The sequence below is a fragment of the Macaca mulatta genome, chromosome X, assembly GCF_049350105.2.
Source record: "Macaca mulatta isolate MMU2019108-1 chromosome X, T2T-MMU8v2.0, whole genome shotgun sequence".
Lineage (NCBI taxonomy): Eukaryota > Metazoa > Chordata > Mammalia > Primates > Cercopithecidae > Macaca > Macaca mulatta.
Window position 1 is genome coordinate 19703072 of NC_133426.1, and position 24293 is coordinate 19727364.

The window sequence follows — 24293 nt, forward strand, 5'->3', positions numbered from 1 at the left end:
ATACTGAACTTGGCAATATTGCCCTCTGGAGTCACCAAGCTAGACATACCGGCAAGTGCTATGTAGCTAAAGCAGAAACTCTGCCATCCAGCTGGCTATACCTCATCACAGGAGGAAGCAACTGGAGCCTCTGAGGACTTCTGGAAGATTTCATCTCTTTCATAGCCAAGGAGAAAAGATGGCAGCCAGAGTCAAAGGTCTTCCAGTCTGGATGGAATTCCCAATAACTTACTTTTAATCCTTACTTCACATTCAATATTGGTTTGATATGATATTTTATATGTTTTATTGCATAGTGTCCCTTTCTTCTGAAGAAGGTTGCTGGAATAGTTGCTATTGCTTTTGGTTTTCCTAAAGGAACAAAAAAGACTCAAGGAGTCTATTGGGAGACAATTCTCCACAGTCTCTTGAGTTCTGCACACCTTGTGAGCGCCTTTTGAGCAGAGGCACTGGCAGCCTTTGTTCTAAGGCAGTGTTGCAAGACAGAGATAGGGTCTCCCTCAGGGAAAAGGGTTGATGTGTTTGCTGTCCATTATTTGCAGCCCCTGATAAGGGACTCATGTTCCTCAGTTGTACTGTAACCGCACCACCTGTATGGAAAGCTCGCTGCCTCATAGCATGCACCCAGTCAGTGGCTCTGCGGTGCCAGCCCTCATGGGACCCAGAGGGTGAGGGGAATGACAGGAACATGAAGCTCAAGCTGCTTGCTGTACTCTGAGTAATAAAGGCCTTTATCTCTGACCCAAGAGTGCCCTGTGGCAGGCTAATAATGTGTTAGTTCGCAAGTAGGGTAAAATATCAGATCCTTTATAGTTCTTAACAAAGAAACCTGAGATGGAACCTGGAAATCAGGCACTGAGCTTGGCAGGGTCTCTTGTGCCCCTCACCAGCGGCTTTTGTCTTATCAAGAAAAGACCTCTGTGGGCCAGGAGCGGTGGCTCACACCTGTAATCCCAGCACTTTGGGAGGCCGAAGCAGGTGGATCACTAGGACAGGAGATCGAGACCATCCTGGCTAACACAGTGAAACCCCGTCTCTACTAAAAATACAAAAAATTAGCTGGGTGCAGTGGCGGGTGCCTGTAGTTCCAGCTACTCAGGAGGCTGAGGCAGGAGAATGGTGTGAACCTCGGAGGCGGAGCTTGCAGTGAGCCGAGATCGCGCCACTGCACTCCAGCCTGGGTGACTGAGCGAGACTCCATCTCAAAAAACAAAACAAAACAAAACAAAAAGACCTCTGTGATACCCTTTTAAAATCATTCACTTCTTTACATTCCCTTTTCTTTCTCAAATTCCTTGCCATTACAAGTTGCTCCTGTGAATTACAAAATGAAAACTGTTGACAAAATGATTGATTAGTTACTGCATAACCGAAACGCATAAGCAAAATGGGCAAGTTATCGTAACATGAAAAATCTTGGTCTGTCTTTTTTGTGTGAAATGATGGTCCTTTTTAAGTCTCAGAAAATACTAGTCACATTTACAGCTCGGTGCCTTTGCTCCTGCTCTCCCCCTTAACTAGAATACTTCTCTTCACTCTTTCTGCCTTTAGAAGTTCTACACATCCTGAAATGCCCAGATAAAATTGTTTTCATCTCTTCTTTGAAGACTTTCTTAGTACCATTTCCCTCCACAAAAACACAATTATTTCCTCCCTGAAAATCCAGAATCCTTTGTCCCAATAAGTAGCACAGCACCTTCCCCACTGTATCATAATTGGCCATGGTGTCAATCTCAAAGCCCAACCACGTGCTTGCTGAAGCCACAGAAGATGGCATATTTGCTTTTGTAGACCAAGAACCTGCCTGTAGCAGGTGTACAATAAAGACTGGTTAAATTGCTCCAATCTAATGATACATACTTTTGATACTACCAAGCTGGAAAGAGGAGAAATGGACTATAATCAAACTATTCAAAAGGAAACTCCCAATTTTCTACCTCGAAATTTCTTTAAACATATTAATTATGAAAAAATAAAATGAAATCCATACTGAGGAGTTCTAAACTACTCACTAATTCAAAAAATGTAATACTCTCAAAGATGTTTCTCACTCTCTCCTGCTGTGGCCACTGCTTTGCTTTTCATTATGGATTAACTCTAGCTACCTTCTATGATTAAACAAAGCTGTCAGCTACTAGAATGTAGAAATACAATCTCTACTATGATAAAGTACCTACTGTGAATAACCAGGTCTCATGAGCTTATTAAGTGTTTACTAGTACTGGTGAAATTGAAAGTCACAGCACATCCCAAATCCAAGCTTACTCTGCTAAGAACTGCTCACCTGTGTTTCCACCTGGGGGATCTAGATCGTGACCGTGCCATCCTTTGACACGTGAGCCACTATCCACTTTTTACACTGCAAAGAAACACAGGATTAGCAAGTTTGTAGAAAGAGCCTACAATTTGATCTAAAACACAGCGAATGCTGCCAATTTACTTAAACCCTTTGTGCCTCAGTTTCCTCATCTATAACATGGAAATAATAATAGCACCCCTTCTTATTGGAATGTTGTCAGGATAAAATGAATTAAATCAGGGATCAGTAAACCTTGTCTGCAAAGTGCTGAATAGTAACTATTTCAGGCTTTGCAGGCCATATAAGGTCTCTGTCACATCTGTTTCTTCTTTTTTTTAAAGCAACTCTTTAAAAATGTAAAAATGTGACTAGACAACATTGAGATGTGCCGTAAGTATAAAATCCACATCAAATTTCAAAGATTTCATATAAAAAACGTAAAATGTTTTATTAATGTATTTCTAATATTAACTACATGTTGAAATATTTTAAATATACTAGGTTAAAGGCACTATATTGGTCAAAATTAATTAAAAAAATAAAAGTACAAAAACTATTTAGCTCAAGTGGGTCATACAAAAATAGGCCCAGCAAGTCAAATGCATTGTAGTTTAATGACCCCTAAATTAAATCATAAAAAGAGCTTATTGGTATCTGGCACACAGCAACTGCTAAATAAGTATTCCAAAAAGAGGAAAAATTACCCAGAATTCCTCTATCTGAATACAAGCACTACTACTTTCCTGTCTTTCACCATGTACAGAAACACTTCATATAATCACAGTTAAAATGTTTAGGAATACATGGTGGTATACACTGCTTTTTAAATTGTTGGATTCTAAGAATTACAATTTCTTTTTTTAATTTTTTTTTTTTTTTTTTGAGACAGGGTTTTGCTCTTTCACCCAGGCTAGAGTGCAGTGGTGCAATCACAGTTCACTGCAGCCTCGACTTCCCAGGCTCCAGCGATGCTTGACCTCCCAAGTAGCTGGGACGACAAGTATGCACAACCACACCTGGCTAATTTTTGTATTTTTGGTAGACACAGGGTTTTGCCATGTTGCCCAGCTTGGTCTGGATCTCCTGAGCTCAAGCAATCCTCCGACCTTGGCCTCCCAAAGTGCTGGGATTACAGGCGTGAGCTACCACAGCCGGTCAGAATTACAATTTCGAATATTCAACTGCTGCCTAACTTTCCACCAGACAAATATACCCAAAATGTAACTGAACATTATTAGACACTTAGTTTGCTTCTGGTTTTTTGCTAAAACAAATAATGTTAAATAAGTAAATTTTAAAAGGCACTTCTAAACTTGGTTTTTCAAATATTCTCCAGTCTTTAAAAGAAACTGATAGCTTCAGAAACTGATTTTTAAAAATACATAAGTAGGTATAATCTCCTATACTAGCTATTATTTATAACTCAGTAGTCCTCAGTTCTGATACCAATATTAAGTAGTTCCTAACTTAGTGGTCCCAATCCCCTGGTGGCTTCTAAAACGACTGCCATGGGCTCATGAATGATCATATAGCTACCATGTACAGACTACCGAATAAACAAGTATATGTCTCATGTATTATGCACCTCGATTTTGCAAATTTCTGAAGATACTATGGTGAAACTAAAATATAAAGACTTCTTGTCACTATGCAGTTTTTCCACCCACAGATACAAAAAGTACAATTATTACGTAGACATCAGTTTAGAAGGCGGTCCTCATACTCAATGGTTTGCAAACTACTGTTATCCTGAATTTCAGAAGAAAGTAAAAGCATATGAAGTCAGAGAACTTGAACTAGATCACTCATCAGAGGAAGTACAATCAATTCAATTCATTTAGTTATACACAGCCTCTTTCGAAAAAGATTTTGAGGCTAACAATTAGCTCACAAAGTATTACGAAATTAAAACACTAAAGGAAAAAAATGTTTACTTAGTAACTAAAAGTATCAAAATGTATTTACTTGGCCTGGCCTGGTGGCTCACGCCTGTAATCTCAGCACTTTGGGAGGCTGATGTGGGTGGATCACCAGGTCAGGAGATCGAGACCATCCTGGCTAACACAGTGAAACCCCGTTTCTACTAAAAATACAAAAAATTAGCCGGGCGTGGTGGTGGGCACCTGTAGTCCCAGCTACTCGGGAGGCTGAGGCAGGAGGATGGCGTGAACCTGGGAGGCAGTGCTTGCAGTGAGCCGAGATCATACCACTGCACTCCAGCCTGGGAGACAGAGCAAGATTCTGTCTCAAAAAAAAAAAAAAAAAAGTAATCATTTAACAAATTTTGCTGTGTACCAATTATTTGCCAGACACTGTTCTAGGGCTACAGCAGTGAACAAAAACAGGCAAAACTTCCTGCTCTGATAGAGATTACATTCAATAGGGAAGTTATAATTTAAATAAACTCTGGGTATCAGTTCATACCTATTAAATTTAACGAAAATAATAAACCCAAAGGTGGTAATTTTTTTTTGGGGGGGTAACAAAAATATTGCTGATGATAATGAGAAAGGAAAATTTTTCTGGAGCATAATCTTTTTTTCTTTTTTAAAAACAAAACATATTTATTGATGTTGAATTCACACGCCATACAGTTTACCCATTTAAAGTGTACAATTCAATGTTTTTTAGTATATTCACAGTGATATACAACCATTATCACTGTCTAGTTGTAGAACATTTTCACCCTCCCAAAAGAGACCCTGTTAGCTGTGACTCCCCACTTTTCCCCTCCCCTGCTTAGCCCGTTTCTATGGATCTGCTTATTCGAATCATTTCATATAAATGGAATCAAACAGTATGTGGTTTTTTTGTGACTGGCTTCTTTCACTTAGCATGTTTTCAAGATTCACCTGTGTTGTAGCATGTATCAGTACGTCATCCCTTTTTATGGTAGAATAATAGACATTTCACTGTATGGGTACATCACATTTTGTTCATTCATTCACCTCTCCATGCATATTTGGGTTGTTTCTACCTTTCAGCTATTATAAATAATGCTCTTACGAACATTTGTGTACAAGTTGTTGTGTGGACATATGTTTTCATTTCCTTGGGTATATACCTAGGAGTGGAATTACTGGGTCACTTGGTAACTCTATGTTTAACTTTTTGAGGATCTGCCAAACTTTTCCAAAGTAGCTGCACCATTTTACATTCCCACCAGCAGTGTATGAGGGTTCTAATTTTTCTATATCCTCACCAACACTTACTATATTTTTGACTATAGCCAACCTAGTGGGTATGAAGTGGTATCTCATTGTGGTTTTGATTTGCATTTCCCTAATGACTAATGGAGAGTAATCTTGAAACATGTAAGAAACTATGAAACTAATCATACCTCCTTTCCTTTAATATAGTAATTTCAGTTTAAACTTGTTTTAAAAAATAATTCAAAAGAAAAAAATCAGCTGTGTATACTAAGATGTTTGTATCAGTTTTATTTATAATAGTAAAGAAAAAAAGCCCACAAAAACTAATAACCCAAATGCTCAACAAAAAAGATTAAATGAATGTAAGATAAATACATCTAGTTGCTTCCTACCTTTTTCCCAGCCTTACGTATGTCTTTTCCTCCACACACCCTACTAGTCCCCTACACCACACTACTCGCTTTCCCTGATCAGGCCGTGCTGGTCCAGCACATGTATGGCCTTCCCTCAGTCAGCTTGACAAACCCCTATTTCTCCTGACTGTGTAACTATCACATCCCCTAGGACTCTTTCCTGGACTTTCTTTTTTTTCCCTCTGGGCTTCTTTCTCCTTGGGAATTCTGGGTTTATTTTGCAATTATTTCAACACACTGTATTTATTTACATAATTGTATTTATTTCAATAGGCAAAAGACTCCATTATCACAGAACACAAAACTCAAATGACCTATGAACATATGAGATGTTCAACTTAATTAGCAACTGGGAAAACACAAATTAAGATCATAGCCATTTGATATGCCAAAGGGCTATGATCACTCATCAGATAGGCCAAAAATGTTTTTTAAGTTGCATATTCGAAAATGTTGGCAAAGATGTGTGAAAATGGGAACTCTCAGTTACTGCTAGGTGAACTGTACATGGTACAGTATAACCAGTTTGAAAATACCGTTGCCCCTTGGTATACTCAGGGGATTGCTTCCAGAATCCCCACATATGCCAAAATCCGTGCATATCCAAGTCCCTCTGCACAGGCAGCTTTCGCATATCTCAAATGCCGTATTTTCTATACACGTTTCTTTGGGAAAAACTCCACATATGAGTGGACCCACACAGTTCAAGCCCGTGTTGTTCAAGTGTCACCTGTAGTTTGGAAATACCCAATAAAGTCGAACATGCCCATATCCCACAGCCCAGCAATTCCATGCAGGAATATACATTGGAGTAGTTCTCAAACTTTAGTGTGCATTAGAATCACCTGGAAGGCTGGTTAAAATACAGATTGCTGGGCCCTGCCCCTGGGGTGGGCCCCACTCTAGCAGGTTCCCATGTGATGTCGGTGCTGCTGGTCCAGGAGCTACAGAACCACTGGTTTTAAAGTTAAAGTGGAGATCACTTAGGAGAAAATATTTACAAGTGAGATTTATTGCATGTGATAAAAGAAGTATTACTAAGAACATTTTCCTTTGCCCAATATTAAAATTAGCTTTATTAAAATTCAAATGGGCCAGGCACAGTGGCTCATTCATGCCTGTAATCCCAGCACTTTGGGAGGCTGAGACAGGCGGATCACGAAGTCAGGAGATGGAGATCATCCTGGCTAAAATGGTGAAAACCCGTCTCTACTAAAAATACAAAAAGTAGCGGGGCATGGTGGCACGCGCCTGTAGTCCCAGCTACTCAGGAGGTTGAGGCAGGAGAATCGCTTGAACCTGGGGGGCGGAGGTTGCAGTGAGCTGAGATCGCACCACTGGACTCCAGCCTGAGTGACAGAGCGAGACTCCGCCTCAAAAAAAAAAAAAAAAAATCAAACTATTCATTCAAAGATGGTGAATTTTATTGCATATAAATTATACCTCAAAGCTGTAAAAACATTAGCTTTGGGGTGAGGAAAATATTCTAAAATTAGATCAGATATTATGGAGATGGTTGCATGACTCTGCAAGCATACTAAAAACCACTGAAATGCACACTTTAAACCAGTAAATTATAAAGCTATTTTTAAAAGTTAACTTTGTTTGCAATTGCTTAGTGGGCATCAGCTGGTAATGACAAGTACTAGTTCAGCTGCTTGATAGATTAGAGAGGAGGTTTAAACATACAGCCTGAGCTGAGAATGCTTTTTACATTTTAAAGGGGAGGAGGAGGAGGAGGGGGAGGAGGAGGGGGGACAGAGACTGTATGTGACCCACAAAGTCTAAAATATTTACAATATGGTTCTTTTTTCTTTTTTTTTTCTTTTCTTTTTTTGAGATGGAGTCTCACTCTGTCACCCAGGCTGGAGAGTAGTGCTGCGATCTCAGCTCACTGCAACCTCCACCTCCTGGGTTCAAGCGATTCTTGTGCCTCAGCCTCCCAAGTAAATGGGACTACAGGTGTGCGCCACCACGCCTGGCTAATCTTTGTACTTTTAGTAGAGACAGGGTTTCACCATGTTGGCCAGGCTGGTCTTGAACTTCTGGCCTTAAATGATCTGCCCGCCTCAGACTCCCAAAGTGCTGGGATTACAGACCTGAGCCACTGCGCCCAGCCCATGCCCAGCTAATTTTTAAAATTTTTTGTAGCGATGGGTCTCAATATGTTGCCAGGGTGGTCTCAAACTCTTAGGCTCAAGAGATCCTCCTGCCTTGACCTTTCAAAGCGTTGGGATTACAGGTGTGAACCACCACACATGGCTGCCAGGGGCATTTCACACACCTTCCTCCTGGAAACATTTTCTTCACTTGGATTCCAGAATACTACACTTTTTTGGTTTTCCTCCTACCTCTATAACAATTCCTTTTGTCTCTTTTGCCAATTTTTCCCCATCTTCCCCATCATCACCCTGACCCTTAAGAGTGAACCCTGTCTTCCTCTAAATAGTGACTTTGGTCTTTGGACTTGTGTCTGTACTCTCATTCAGTCTCATGCCTTTAAATACCCTCTATAAACTAACAACCTCAAATTTATATCTCCAGCTCACACCCATCCCATGCACTCCAGTCTTGCATATCCAACAGCCCACTGGATTCTGTAAACATGTCCTTGAGCAAACTCCTGATCTCCCTCCAACATTTTCTCCTCTTACAGTCTGTCCCATCTCAGTAAATGGCAGCTCCATCCTTCCAGTTTTCAACAAAGAGGAAATACAAATGTCCAATAAACACATGAAAAGATACTCCACACCACTAAGAATCCAGGAAATAACATGAAAATAATGAGATATTATTTCATACTCATGAGATTTGCAAAAATTTAAAAGTCTGATGGCACCCATGTGTTGACAAGAGTGGGAAAACAGAATTCCTTCCTCTCTCTCTCTCTTTCTTTCTGATGGAGTCTTGCTCTGTGACCCAGGCTAGAGTACAGTGGCGCGATCTCGGCTCACTGCAACCTCTGCCTCTTGGGTTCCAGCGATTCTCCTGCCTCAGCCTCCCAAGTAGCTGGGATTACAGGCACGTGCCACCATTCCTGACTAATTTTTGTATTTTTAGTAGAGATAAGGTTTCACCATGTTGGCCAGGCTGGTCTCCAACTCCTGAACTCAGGTGATCCACCTGCCTCAGCCTCCCAAAGTGCTGGGATTACCGGCAAAAGCCACTGTGCCCGGCCAGAAAACAGAATTTCCCACCTGAGAACATTTTCTCCCCAAAAAACCATGAAGCAAAAGGAAACAGTAAGTCTGTAGAGGTACACCTCATTTTGTTGTGCTCTGCCTTACTGCGCTTCACAGATACTGCATTTTTACAAATGCAGGGTTTTTTACAATGCAGGGTTTGTGGCAACCCTGCATTGAGCAAGTCTATCAGTGCCATTTTTCCAACCTCACATGTTTACTTCTTGTCTCTATGTCATGTCACATTTTGGGAATTATCAAAATATTTTAAACTTCTTCCTTACTATTATATCTGTTACGGTGATCTGTGATCTTTGATATTACTATTATAATTGGGGGCACCATGAACCATGCCCTTATAAGATGGTGAATATAATCAATAAATGTAGTGTGTGTTCTGATGGGACATTCTTCCTTCTCTCTCCCTTTCCTCAGGCCTCCCTACTTCCTGAGACACACTAATATTGAAATGAGGTCAATTAATAATCCTACAATGGCCTCTAAATGTTCAAGTGAAAGGAAGAGTCACACATCTCAAGTTAAATCAAAAGCTACAAATGATTAAGCTTAGTGAGGAAGGCTCATCAAAAACTGGGAGAGGCCAAAAACTAGGCTTCTTGGGCCAAACAGCCAAGTTGTGGATGCAAAGCAAAAGTTCTTGAAGGAAATTAAATGTGTTACTTAAGTGAATACATGTATAAGAAAGTGAAACAGCCTTATTGCTGATACGGAGAAAGTTTGAGTGGTACGGATAGAAGCTCAAACCAGCCACAACGTTCCCTTAAGCCAAAGCCCAATCCAGAGCAAGACTCTAACTCCATTCAATTCTGTGAAGGCTGAGAGAGGTAAGGAAGCTGCAGAAGCAAAGTTGGAAATCAGCAGAGGTTAGCTTGTGAGGTTTAAGGAAAGAAGCTATCGCCATAACATAAAAGGGCAAAGTGAGGCAGCAAGTGCTGATGGAGAAGCTGCAGCAAGTTATCCAGAAGATCATTGACAAAGGTGGTTACGTTAAACAATAGGTTTTCAGTGTAGATAAAACAGCCTTCTCTTGAAAGAAGATGGGACTTTCACAGTTAGAGAGGTAAATGCCTGGCCTCAAAGCTTTAAAGGACAGGCTGACTCTCTTGTTATGGGCTAATGCAGCTGTGACTTCCAGTTGAAGCCAATGTTCACTAACCATTCTAAAAATCCTGGGGCCCTTAAGAATTACACTAACTCTGCCTGTGCTCCATAAATGGGACAACAAAGCCTGAGTGACAGAACCTCTGTTTAGAGCATGGTTTACTGAATATTTTAAGTCCACTGTTGAGACCTACTGCTCAGGAAAAAAAAAAAAAAAAAAAGATTCCTTTCAAAATATTACTGCTCATTAACAATGCACCTGGTCACCAAGAGCTCTGATGGAGATATACAAGGAGATTAATGCTGTTTTTGTGCCTGCTAACACAGCATTCATTCTGTAGCCCATAGATCAAGGAGTAATTTTGACTTTCAAGTCTTGTTATTTAAGAAATATGTTTTGTAAGACTATAGCTGCCATCGATAGTGATTCCTCTGATGGATCTGGGGAAAGTCAATTTAAAACCTTCTGGAAAGGATTCACCATTCTAGATGCCATTAAGAACATTCATGACTCATGGGAGGAAGTCAAAATATCAATATTAACAGGGGTTTGGAAGAAGTTGATTCCAGCTCTCATGGATGATTTTGAGGGGTTCAAGACTTCAGTGGAGGAAGTCAATGCAGATGTGGTAGAAACACCAAGAGAGCTAGAATAGAAAGTAAAGCCTGAAGATGTGACTAAATTGCTGCAGTCTCATGATCAAACTTGGATGTATGCAGAGTTGCTTCTTATAGATAAGCAAAGAAAGTGGTTTCTTGATTGGAATCTCCTCCTGGTGAAGATGCTATGAACACTGTTGAAATTACAAAAAAGGATTTAGAATATTACATATGTTTAGTTGATAAAGCAGTAGCAGGATTTGACCGGTTTACTTTAATTTTGATGGAAGTTCTACTGTGAGTAAAATGCTATCAAACAGCATCTATGCTACAGAGAAATCTCTTATTTAATTTTTTTGTCTTATTTTTTTCAGAGATGCGGTTTCACTTTGTTGCCCAGGCTGGTCTTGATCTCCTGGCCTCAAGAGATACTCCTGCCTTAGCCTCCCAAAGTGCTGGGATTATAGGGGTGAGCCAAAGCATCCAGCCAGAGAAATCTTTTGTAAAAGGAAGAGTTGATTGATGCAACAAACCTTATTGTTGTCTTATTTTAAGAAATTGCCCTAGGCTGGGCGTGGTAGCTCATGCCTGTAATCCCAGCCCTTTGGGAGGCCAACGCGGGCAATTCAGTTGTGGCCAGGAGTTTGAGACCAGCCTGGCTAACATGGTGAAAACCCATCTCTACTAAAAATATAAAAATTAGCTGAGCGTGGTGGCACACACCCGTAGTCCCAGCTACTTGGAAGGCTGAGGCAGGAGAATCACTTGAACCTCCAGGAGATGGAGGTTCCAGTGAGCCACAATTGTGCCACTGCACTCCAGCTTGGGTGACACAGCAAGACTCTGCTCCCCCTCCAAAAATTGCCCTAGCTACCCCAACCTTCAACAACCAACCCCTGATCGGTCATGAGCCCATAACACTAAGGCAAGACCCTTCATCAGCAGAAAGATGATGCACCACTGAAGGCTTAGAGGACCATCAGCAATTTTATTTTTAGCAATAATGTATTTTTAAATTAAGGTGCGTATTGTTTTAGACATAATGCTATTGCACATTTAACAAACTACAGTATAGCATAAACATAACTTTTATGTGCACCAGGAAACAAAAAATTGTGTGACTCACTTTATTACAATATTCGCTTTATTGTGGTGGTCTGGAACCAAACCCGCAGTATCTCTGAGGTATGCCTGTATTACAAATAGAATTAAATATATTCAAAAGCATTGGAGGATATTAAAAAACCTACCTTGAATCAGAAATTCACAAACTAAGAAAAAAATAAATGAAAAACAAACAAAAAATGGAAAAATGAAAGAATAAAAGCTGGGACTCAAGAAAAAAAATGGGAGAAAAAGACTCAACTATCCCAAAAAATGAGGAATAAATTACAATATGCCCAAGGGAGAATAAACTCAAATTAAAACTTAATAAGGGGCCGGGCGCGGTGGCTCAAGCCTGTAATCCCAGCACTTTGGGAGGCCGAGACAGGCGGATCACAAGGTCAGGAGATCGAGACCATCCTGGCTAACATGGTGAAACCCCGTCTCTACTAAAAATACAAAAAAACTAGCCGGGCGAGGTGGCGGGCGCCTGTAGTCCCAGCTACTCGGGAGGCTGAGGCAGGAGAATGGCGTAAACCCGGGAGGCGGAGCTTGCAGTGAGCTGAGATCCGGCCACTGCACTCCAGCCTGGGCGACAGAGCAAGACTCCGTCTCAAAAAAAAAAAAAAAAAAAAAAAACTTAATAAGGAACATTGAAGACAGGCATGAAAACAACCGAGAAAATAAAAAATGACATTGAGGGAGAGGAAGAGAGGGCGAGAGAGAGAGAGAGAGAGAGAGAGAGAGAAAGAGGAGTGGGGAGAAGGAAAGAAAGGGTCAGAGAGAAAGTAGTAAAAATAGCAAATACGTATAGAAAAAAACTAATATTTATTCATGTAATTGCAGTCCCTGAAGAAGAAAAACCAAACAATAGAACTGAACTAGTATTTAAAACTATAATTCGCTCAGAATGCAAGAAAACATTCCAGAAATTTAAAAATACCTAAAATACCTGAATCTACACATTTAAGGGCTCACCAGGTACCTAGGAAAATTAATCTAGAACAAATAAGTCTGAAATACAGCCTAGTCAAAACTATTTGATTTCAAACATAAAGATAAAATTCTCAAGACTTCCAGGCAAAAGGAATAAATAACTTACAAGTTCAAAAGAACTGGATCAGTATCAGATTATGAGATTTTTCAAAAACAAAATACAAGGCAAGGTGAGAAACAGAGCAGCACTAAAAAATAAAACTCAATGAAAGTAATGTGAGCCAAGGATTTTACATCAGTTAAGATGTTCCTTAAACATTAAGGCAACAAGAAAAACAGTTTTCAACTTACAAGGGTATAGGGAATTCTGCACTCACTAACCCTTCCTGAGGAATATACTGGAGGATAAGCTTTATTCAATTAAATGGGGGAAATGTCAGCAAAAGGACTGATGGTGAGCATTTAAAAATGTGTAAATGTACATATAAGACACTAAAAGAAAGATAAGGATGAAGGTGGAAGATGAGTGTAAAATTGCTACACAATGGCCAGGCACAGTGGCTCACACTTGTAATCCCAGCACTTTGGGAGGCTGAGGTGGGCAGATCACCTGAGATCAGGAGTTGGAGACCAGCCTGGCCAACATGGTGAAACCCCATCTCTACTAAAAATACAAAAAATTAGAAGGCGTGGTGTTGCACACCTGTAGTCCCAGCTACTCGGGAGGCTGAGGCAGAAGAATCACTTGAACCTGGGAGGCAGAAGTTGCAGTGAGCCAAGACTGCACCACTGCACTCCAGCCTGGGTGACAGTAAGACTCCATCTCAAAAAAAAAAAAAAAAAAAAATTGCTACACATTGTGACAGAGTTAAAAAAAGAAACTACAACTAGAAAATGGGAGAAGAAGAGAAAGCAAGAGAGAATGGTAGAAGCAGTTCCACTGCTATGTACACTATAGGTGAGTTTAAGGGATACTGGCAGGAAAAAAAACAGATACACCAGATATTAAGAGGTTAAACAAATCAACACAGGGTGCTAAGACAACTGGATATCCACAAGCAAAAGGTTAAAGCTTGGCCCTACCTCACACCATATACAAAAATTAACTCAAAATGGATTAAGGACCTAAATGTAAGTGCTAAATCTACAAAACTTAGAAAAAAACATAAAAATAATCTGTGTGGTCTTGGATCAGGAAATGATTTTTAAGTTAGGACATCAAAAACAAAGCAACATTATTTCCAATTGCTGCTACAAAAAAAATCAAAACAAAACAAAAAACAAAGCAACAAAAGAAAAAATAGATAAAACTGGGCACCATCAAAATAACAAGTGTTTCAGGGATGTAGAAATATTGGAACCCTCATACATTCCTGGTAGAAATGTAAAATAGAGAAGCCACTTGGAAAAGTTTGGCAGTTCCCCCACAAGTTAAACATAGAGTTACTATATGACTCAACTATTCCACTCCTAGATAGGTACCCAGGAGAAATGAAAACATGTCTACACAAAACTTGTACACAAATATCCATAGGAACATTTTTCATAATAGCCAAAAGGTGGAAACAACCCAAATGTGCAAGATGAATGAATGAATATAATGTAGTATTAATATACCCATACAATGGAATATGTATCATTTGACCATAAAAGGGAATTAAGTACCAATACATGCTACAACATAGACAAACCTGGAAAACATTATGCTAAGTGAAAGAAGCCAGTCACAAAAGACCACTATTATATGATTCCCTTTATATGAAATGTCCAGAATAAGCAAATCCATAGAAACAAAAAGTAGACTAGTGGTTGCCTGGGTGGAAGAAGGGGTTGGGGGGATGAGAAATGATGGCTAATGGGCACAGAGTTTCTTTTTGGGATGAAGACAATGTTCTAAAATTAGACTGTGGTGATGGTTGCACACTCTACGAATATACTGAAAAACACTGAATTGTACACTTTAAATGGGTAAATTGTGTTATGTTAATTCTATCTCAACAAAGCTGTTACAGAAAAAAAAAATCAACTGACAGAGATTCCACACTAAATGTGAATTCAGCATTTACAAATGCAAAGAATAAAAATTCCCCAGGAAAGCCTTTGCAACAAAGAAGCCTCAGGCTGGGCGTGGTGGCTCATGCCTGTAATCCTAACACTTTGGCAGGCAGATCGCTTGAGCCCAGAAGTTAGAGACCAGCCTGGGCAACACAGTGAAACCTCCTCTCTCCAACAACAACAAACAAACAGACAAACAAACAAAAAGCCACACTCCCATCACAGAAACGCACCAAGTCAGAGCCCACAGAAAAAGAGCACAATCAGTAGAATAGTGAGAAGGGGAAGGTAGACCTGAAGAGACCATCATGGATTATTATTCTGGCCACGGTGGGTAGCTGTTATCTGTTATTGCCAGTTCTTCAGTAAGGAGGAGCACGAAGTAGATACAGAATTCCACAGTTGCCTATCATTATCTTACTTTGATCACATAGATGCAATTTCACACACACACGCACGCATGCACACATACACGCATGCACACATGCACAGATAAATAAGCAAACAAAGGAGTGAGGGCATTTTAAAAGGTGTAAGTACAAAGGTAAATGATTAGAACAAAAATGCAAACCTTCCTAAATAACCCCCCCACACACACCCTAAGTTTTGTAATAAAAGAGCAAAATATCTACTTCTCATAGAGAAATGGCAAAGATAACAAATACACATAATTATAAAATATTATGATGGATTTGAGGTCAAATTTTTCAGTCCTAACAATAAATGTGGGCGGGTTTAATCCACCTATTACAATAAAAATTTTCAATTTGACTAACAAAAGAAACCTCAACGACTTTTACAACACAAAAGACACATCTAAACCAAGGTGATTCCCTTTTTTTTTTCTTTTTTGAGACAGAGGCTCTCTCTGTTGCCCTGCAGCAGCACGATCTCTGCTCACTGCAACCTCCACCTCCGAGTTCAAGCAATTCCCGTGCTTGAACTGGTTCTACAGGTGTGCACCACCATGCCCAGCTAAATTTTTTTGTATTTTTGGTGGAGACAGGGTTTCGCCATGTTGGCCAAGCTGATCTCGAACTCCTGACCTCAGGTGATCCGCCTGCCTTGGCCTCCTGAAGTGTTGGGATTACAGGCGTGAGCCACAACACCCAGCCTCAAAGTGATTCTGAACGGTTAAAAATAAAAGGTTAGGCCAGGCATGGTGGCTCACGCCTATAGCCCCAGCACTTTGGGAGGCCAAGGCAGGCGGGCGGATCACCGGAAGTCAGGAGTTCAAGACCAGCTTGGCCAACAAGGCAAAACCCCGTCTCTACTAAAAATACAAAAAAATTAGCTGGGCATGGTGGCTCATGCCTGTAATCCCAGCACTTTGGGAGGTCAAGGTGGGTGGATCACTTGAGGTCAGAAGACCAGCCTGGCAAACATGGCAAAACCCTGTCTCCACTAAAAATATTAAAAAATGTAGCTGGACACGGCGGCACGCACCTACAGTCCCAGCTACTCGGGAGGCTGAGGCAGGAGAATCACTTGAATCCAGGAGGCGGAGCTTAAGTAAGCCAAGATCACGCCACTGCACTCCAGCCTGGGCGACAGAGTGAGACCCGGTCTCTAAATAAATAAGTAAATAAATAAATGGCTGGAAAAAGTACATGAGGCAAATGGAAATAAAAAGAGAGTAGGTCGCCAGGCAAGGTGGCTCATGCTTGTAATCCCAGCACTTTGGGAGGCCGAGGCGGGTGTATAGCGGAGTCAGGAAATCGAGACCATCCTGGCTAGCACGGTGAGACCCAGTCTCTACTAAAAATACGAAAAAAAAAAAAAAAAGCAAAATTAGCCAGGCATAGTAGTGGGTGTCTGTAGTCCCAGCTACTCGATAGGCTGAGGCAGGAGAATCACTTGAACCCGGGAGGCAGAAGTTGCAGTGAGCCAAGATCGCCCCACTGTACTCCAGCCTGGGCAACGGTGTGAGACTCCATCACAAAAAAAAAAAAAAAAAAGACTGGGGATGGCAATCCTGGTCTCAGGCAAAGCAGAATCCATGTCCTAAAGCATTAGCTGTGACACAAAAAGATATTTTTTAATCCTAAAAGCCTTACCCCACAATGAAGATATAACATATAAATATATGTATTTATATAAACATAATACAGCAATCACCTTCATGAGACAAAAACTATAAGAGATGCGAGAAGACACTGGAAACACACTAATAATAGGAGACTATAATACACCATTCTTTGTACAAGACAGATTAGGTGAACCAAAAATAAGGAGACCTAAGATCTAAACAACATACTCAATAGAGTAACTCTTAGGGTTGTTTATCAAACTCTACACTCTGATACTAATGAATACAGTTTCTTCTCAACTGCTCACACCACATTCATCAAAATAATCATATATTAGGTCACGAAGAAAAAATATTTCCCCTTCAATAAAGTGGAAATATCACAAACAATATGTCTGATTATAATGCAATAAAACTAGAATTTATGAACAAAAATTTAAAAAACAGAAAGGCTTGTCCATCTAGAAATTTAATAGCCTACTATTAAGCAACTCCTGGGTATTCTAGAACTAAAATTATACTTTTTTTTTTTTTTTTTGAGACAGAGTTTCACTCTTGTTGCCCAGGCTGGAGTACAATGGCACAATCCCAGCTCACTGCAACCTCCGCCTCCCAGGTTCAAGTGATTCTCCTGCCTCAGCCTCCTAAGTAGCTGGGATTATAGGCATGAGCCAACATGCCCAGCTAATTTTGTATTTTTTTAGTAGAGACAGGGTTTCTCCATGTTGGTCAGGCTGGTCTTAAACTCCCGACCTCAGGTGATCTGCCCACATTGGCCTCCCAAGGTGCTGGGATTACAGGCGTGAGCCCAGCCAAAATTATACATTTTTAAAGAAATAATGACACTGAAAACACTACATATCAGAATCTTTTTTATTTTATTTACTTCTTTATTTTTTTTAAGGCTAGTCAAGTGAAGTAGCGGGAATGAAGAAGGAACAAAGAAATCTGTAACTGGTTGTCATCAATTAGTTGTAAATACCACTGCACTCGAACCAGCCTACAAATCCAATTTTATAGCATGCATTTAAAGCAGTAATCAGAGGAAAATTCATTGCACTAAACACACTTATCAGTAAAAATGAAAGAATAAAAATAAATTTTATTCCAAGGTCAAAAAACACTTAAAAATAGGCTTGGCACAGTGGGCTTACACCTGTAATCCCACCGCTTTGGGAGGCTAAGGTGGGAGGATCTCTTGATGCCAAGAGTTTGAGACTAGCCTGGGAAACATAATAAGACCCTGTCTCTACAAAAAAATAATTAAAAAAAAATAGTTAGGCATGGTAGCACATGCCTGTAGTCCTAGCTTCTCGGGAGGCTGAGGCAGGGGGATTGCTAAAGCCCAGGAATCCAAGACTACAGTGAGCTATGATCGACCACTGCACCCCAGCCAGGGTGACAGAGTGAGACCCTGCCTCAAAAAATATATAAATAAATAAACTTAAAAAATAACAAAATAAACCAAAAGAAAGGACATGGAAGGAAATAATAAAGATGAAAGTAGCCCACGCACAGTGGCTCATGCCTGTAATGCCAGCACTTTGGGAGACCGAGGCAGGAGGATTATTTGAGGCCAGGAGTTCAAGGCCAGCCTGGGCAACAGAGGGAGACCTTGTCTCTACAAAAAAAAAAAAAAAATCAAAATTAGCCAAGCGTGGTGGTGTACCACTGTAGTCCCAGCTACTTGGGAGGCTGAGGTGGGAGGATTGCTTTAGCCCAGGAGGTAGAGGCTACAGTGAGCTGAGACAATGCCACTAACTGCACGTCAGCCTGAGTGACAGAGTGAGACCCTGTGTCAGGAAAAAACAAACAAAAAAAGATGAAAGTAGAAGAAAAGAATGAGGGAAAAAATAGAAAAATAGATGTAATTACTAATTCAAAATTCTGTATTTTTGAAAAAAATAACAAAATAAAATAGATAAACCATTAGATAACTTAAGGAAAAAAGGGAAAAAGCACAAAAACACAAAATGAGAAAGGGCATGGAGGAAATAAGACGAAAAAATTTAAAAATAATAAAGGATGTCTTTGTAGACCTCTACCAAATAAATTTGAAAACCCAGATGAAAGGGATAATTTGCTAGAAAAGCACAGATCACTAAAATTTTATCCATTAGAGTTAGAAAGTTTAAATAGACCAATTTCCACAGAAAAAAAAATTGAAAAAGTTATAAAGGAAATATCACATGAAAAAGCGTCAGGCCCAGATGGTTTCACAGGGAATTCTACCAAATCTTCAAACACGAGATAGCCTCAATGCTCTATAAATTATTCCAGAGACAGCACAGAAGGATCAAGCCTGCAGGAAAATCAACCTTTGGAGGAAGATGAACCAGCAAAGGAGAAGCTGAGAAGGAACTTCCCGGGAAGAAGAAGGGAACCTTGGAATACAGAATCTCAGAAACAAAAGAAGGACGTTTCCAAAAGGGGGACTTTCATGGTAAATACTGCAGAGAGATCAAATAAAATAATGAAAATTGTTGACATATGTCTTGAGGGCTGAGTGGAAGGTCAGGAAACTGAGAAAGCCAATTATTAACAACTCTTTCAAACAGTCCAGCTGGGAAGGGAAGGGGAGGAGAGAAACTAGGTAGCAGCAGGGTGATTAGAGGTCTAGGAATGAGGTTTTAAAATGGGAGAAACTTGAGTCAGTTTCTTTTTTTTTCTTTTTCTTGAGTCCAGGTCTCGCTCCGTAACCCAGGCTGGTGTGCAGTAGTGCAATCATAGCTCACTGCAGCCTTGAACTCCTGGGCTCAAGTGATCCTCTCACTTATGCATACCCCATACCCAGCTAATTTTTAAAACATTTTTTTGTAGAGACAGGGTCTTGCTATGTTGCCAGGGCTGGTCTCAAACTCCCGGCCTCAGGTGATCCTCCCAGTTCAGCCTCCCAAAATGCTGGAAGTATAAGTATGAACCACCATGCCCAGCCAGTACATTTATTCTTAGTAAGGAGAGACTATTTGCCTGGCATTAGGGATGTAAAGTAGAATGACAGTCATAGCAGAGACGAGTCCAAGTCCAATTAGTTCAATGTTTCCTTTGATTCCTTAATATTAACTCCAAATAATGTGGTAAATTTTTCCCAATATTCCATATTTACATATTACCTTCTTCATTGGTCCAAACTGAATTTATTTCTTTATTTAGAGACAAAGTCTTGCTCTGTAACCCAGGCTGGAGTGCAGGGGCAAGATCTCAACTCACTGCAACCTCCGCCTCCTGGGTTCAAGTAATTCTCATGCCTCAGCCTCCCGAGTAGCTGGGATTACAGGCATGTGCCACCACGTCCGGCTACTTTTTGTATTTTTAGCAGAGACAGGGTTTCACCATGTTGGCCAGGCTGGTTTCAAACTCCTGACCTCAGGTGATCCGCCCGCCTTGGCATCCCAAAGTGCTGGGATTACAGGCATGAGTCACTGCACCCCGCACTCAAACTGAATTTTTATCAGTGGTCACATTCTATGTTACTTTATCAAACACGACTAAGTACCAGTGACTGCTAGGGGGTAGAAATACAAAGTTAGAAGAGACCTAGTTCTTTTCCTGGGGAAGTGAAGTCTCTAGTGAGTAAGAATGATGACATGAGTGCCAGCAGTTCCTGGTTTACTAAGTGTTGCACACGTACTATGTCATGTAATCCTCACAACAAACACATGAGGAAGCTGGAATTACCTGCATTTCATGAGTGAATAAAGCCAGCCTCAAAAAAGTTAACTGATCTGCTCCAGGTGGAGGACCTGAAAGTGGAACGCAGGTTCTTGCACTATAATACTAACACTTCCTCACCTTGCAACTCCTACCGTCAGAAAGATGACCCTGTGGAGACTGGCCGGTCACTTGCTCAGGTGCTTGGTCAGCAGAATTGGGCTTTAGCATACTTGAGAATAGTTGACATCAGGCATCACATCTAAAATTGCCATCTAAATTTGGAAAGCAGCTTTTATGCCCTCTGCTGCCCGGATAATGTAGCCTGCAGGGCACAAAGACCATGTTTTATTTATCATGAGCCCAAGTACTGTGTTTTATTTAGCATTATACCTGTCCCTCTCCGCTTTATATAGTGCTTTTAAATATTTGCTCCTTCAACATTTGTGCAGATTCATTCACTCACCTAATTTCAGAACCCTGATAAAGTTTTGAATATAATCTAGGGCAGCAGTTAAAAGAAAAACAACAACAAAAAAAACCTTCAAATTTAAGGAGTGTAAGAGTATAGGGGCAAAGGGTATTACAGAATAGCCTTTTGAATTAAGGTATTTACTTTAAAAAATGTATGAACCTCAAGATGCTTCTGTGCTCTGAAATTCTTACCAGATGGTAATAACATGGCTGGGTGCAGTGGCTCATGCCTGTAACCACAGCACTTTGCAAGGCCAAGGCAGGAGAATGGCTTGAGCTCAGGAGTTTGAGACCAGCCTAGGCAACATAGTGAGACACTGTCTCTATTTAAAAATTAAAAATTAAAAATAATTTTTTAAAATACCAACAAGACAAAGTTTGTCTAAATGTACTTTCCAGAAATGTCTCATTTGACCCTTAAAACTAGCCTTAAGAAAGGTAAGGCAAATGTATTATAACCCCTAGTGCATCGTTGCGGGAAGAGTACCTTAGAAAAGTTCAGTGACTTGTTCAAGATAATCAGATATACTGGATTTCAAGGGCATCCTAACTTTAAATCTCTTGTTTGCTCTATTAAGCCTTTGCTTCACCTAGATAACCTTTCTTTACCAAAATAGTAAAGGTGCAATAAAAGATGAGAAGCTGAAGTGCTATCAACAAATAAGAAAAAAGTGATGACTAGAGAGGGGTACTTGTACTTGGTTGAAGAGTACAAGTATGGCTCAAAAGTATTCCTACAGAAATCCCTTTAAATGTTGCCTTTTGCTAGGGTGTGGGTAAGGACACTCACAGATTGTTGGTAGGAGTGTAAAACAGCATATCCTTTCCAGAGGGAACTTGAGCAATTCACATTGGAAAAAAAAAAAAACCCTTATGTGCATACTCTGCCCAACAATTCTATCATCTAGGAATGTACACTTAGAAAGTAATCATGGGCCAGGTGCGGTGGCTCACACCTGTAATCCCAGCACTTTGGGAGGCCGAGGCAGGCAGATCGCCGGAGGTCAGGAGTTCGAGACCAGCCTGGCAAATATGGTGAAACCCCGTCTCTACTAAACATACAAAAATTAGCCGGGCATGGTGGCACATGCCTGTAGTCCCAGCTACTCAGGAGGCTGAGACAGGGGAATCGCTTGAACCTGGGAGGTGGAGGTTGCAGTGAGCTGAGATCGCGCCACTGCACTCCAGCCTAGGCGACAGAGTGAGACTCAAAAGTAATCATAGATATGCAGACTTTACATTTACCCAACAATGTATTTTAATAGAGAAGAACTGAGAATGACCAATGAAATAAATTACAATATTACAGCCATGTAATGCCATGCTATCTTAGTCAGAAAAAGATAATTACAAAAGAGAATTCACTTTAGAAAAACCCATGTCTTAAGCTCTGCATAGAAAAAGACTGGAGGTGTATAACCACACTCACAATGGTTACTTGGAACGGTGAAACCATATTCACCACGGTTATTTGGAATTTGGAATAGTGAAACAATGTACCTTCATTGTGATTCCTATCTTAGAAATGTGTATAAATGGCTAAAGGTTCCTATATATTAAAATGTTTTTAATAAGACGTTTTAAAGGTTTCTTGGGGGTGACTGAAACAGCTGTGATTTCAAAATAAAATTTTAGTAGCCATTTAAAACAACATTAAAAATAAAACATTGCTATACCATTACCATTAAAATACCAACGAAAAATAAAGCCCTCGTTATGAATCCACAGCAAAACCTTTTCTTTTCAAATTCTTGTCTGTCGTTCCGACCTGTTCACATTCAGAAAAATGCTAAAAAGACTGCTTGGCCAGGAGCCTAAAGCGGCCTTCCTGATTTCTACCTACAGTTTGTAATTTGTTCCAGGAAAAAAAAAAAAGGCAATCACCTAACAGGCAGTTCGAAAAGCACCCGGGTAGGAAAATATTTACGGGGTAGGTTTCTCTCCCATTTCTTTCCCTCGAGACCTACCAACAGGACAGTCCTGACAGTGACTGGCCCAGTTTCCCAATACAACCTAGAGAAGCACAGGAGATGCGCCAATTTTCAGTAGACGTTTCAAAAACGACAAGTTTTACTTTACAATGCAGGATAATGAGCAGCCTTCACTACTCATTCTCGACGTTGACAGAGGAAGATGCCGCTGCGCTGCAGGAGCGCCTCACCAGGACAAAGCGGGGTGCGGGGGGGTCCTCGGCTCAGGCCCCGCAGGCGACGCGTCCAGGGCCGCCTCGAGAACAAGGGCACCGTCCCCGGACACCGCCTCCCCGGCCCCCGCCCTTTTGACAGATGCAGGGAACCGCGGGGACCGCAACCTGCCCGACGACGGCAGAGGATCAGGGTCGCGGCAGCAGGTGCCCGGGTCGCCGCGCCTGTCGAGGGACCTCAGGGGCGCCGGGCAGCTGTCCCCTGGAAACCGGAGACGGGTCGCCTCGCCCGAGGGAAGGCGCTGACCGAGGGACCTACGGGGCGCAGAGGAGTTGTCCCCAGGGAACCCGAGTCGGACCGCCGCATCCTCCCCGCTGCCCCATCCGCCACCCCGAGAACCGCCCCTCCTGGGTGGCGGACACGCCCTCCCTGCGGGCCCAGGCCTCGTCGCCCCGCCCCCCCCAGAGCCGCTCACCCGGCCGGGAAGTCCCCGCCGCTGCCGCCGCCGCCGCCGCCGCCGCCGCCGGCCCCTCGGGCCTCGCCCCTCACTCTGCCGCCGCCTCCCACAGCAGCGGCACCCCAACCGCCTCTGCCGGGTCGTGGGACCCGGAACCACTTCCTTCCGGAACCGCCTCGCCCCGCCCCCGCCCTGGCCCCGCCCACTATTCGCGGCCTCGCGCTGAGCCCGTTCTCCAGCCGACCCCTATCCTCTACTCTCCCGGCGAGGGTGCCCCGCCCGGGCTTCTCGGGCCAGAGCGCTGCGCCCCCTGCCGGCCGTTCCCACCGCTGCCGCTCTGTCCAGGGCGCCTGCGCCCTCTGCCACCCGCCTGCCGGGTCCGGCTAGAGCGCCTGCGCCCTCTGCCGCCCTCCTGCCGGAAAGGAGGGGACTTAATGGGCGTTCCAGGTCCAGGGATCCTGGGGGTTAAGGCCCAGGGATTGGAGGTCACCCCTCAGTCACGGACAGAACTTGATCCCGTGAGCCTTCTAGCTTTGTGCAGATCTCTAACCATTCACCTACCCTCTATCCATTTCCCACGCCTCAAATTAAGCATATTCCCGGAAAACAAAGCCTCCCCGCTGAACTTCCCAAATGGTCGGATGGTACCAGCATCTATCCATCATCCAACTCAAA

At 41.8% G+C, this 24293-nt stretch overlaps 1 protein-coding gene across 18 annotated transcripts in view; it reads right to left on the minus strand.

The window, feature by feature from the left end:
- Window positions 1-23752, minus strand: part of BCLAF3 (BCLAF1 and THRAP3 family member 3) — a 72123-nt gene extending 48371 nt beyond the window's left edge. For 9 of the 18 annotated variants that reach the window (XM_077989632.1, XM_077989635.1, XM_077989628.1 and 6 more), the window contains exons 1-2: window positions 23637-23752; window positions 2285-2359 (exon numbers count right to left, since the gene is read on the minus strand). In XM_077989632.1, the coding sequence (XP_077845758.1) occupies window positions 2285-2325 (41 nt within the window). In that variant the 5' untranslated portion in view covers window positions 2326-2359; window positions 23637-23752. Of the gene's footprint in view, window positions 1-2284; window positions 2360-11894; window positions 11962-20684; window positions 20869-23636 lie in introns of those variants that run through there. The other 9 variants (XM_077989633.1, XM_028842521.2, XM_015127050.3 and 6 more) reach the window with 3 other exon arrangements.
- Between the last annotated feature and the right edge of the window lie 541 nt (window positions 23753-24293).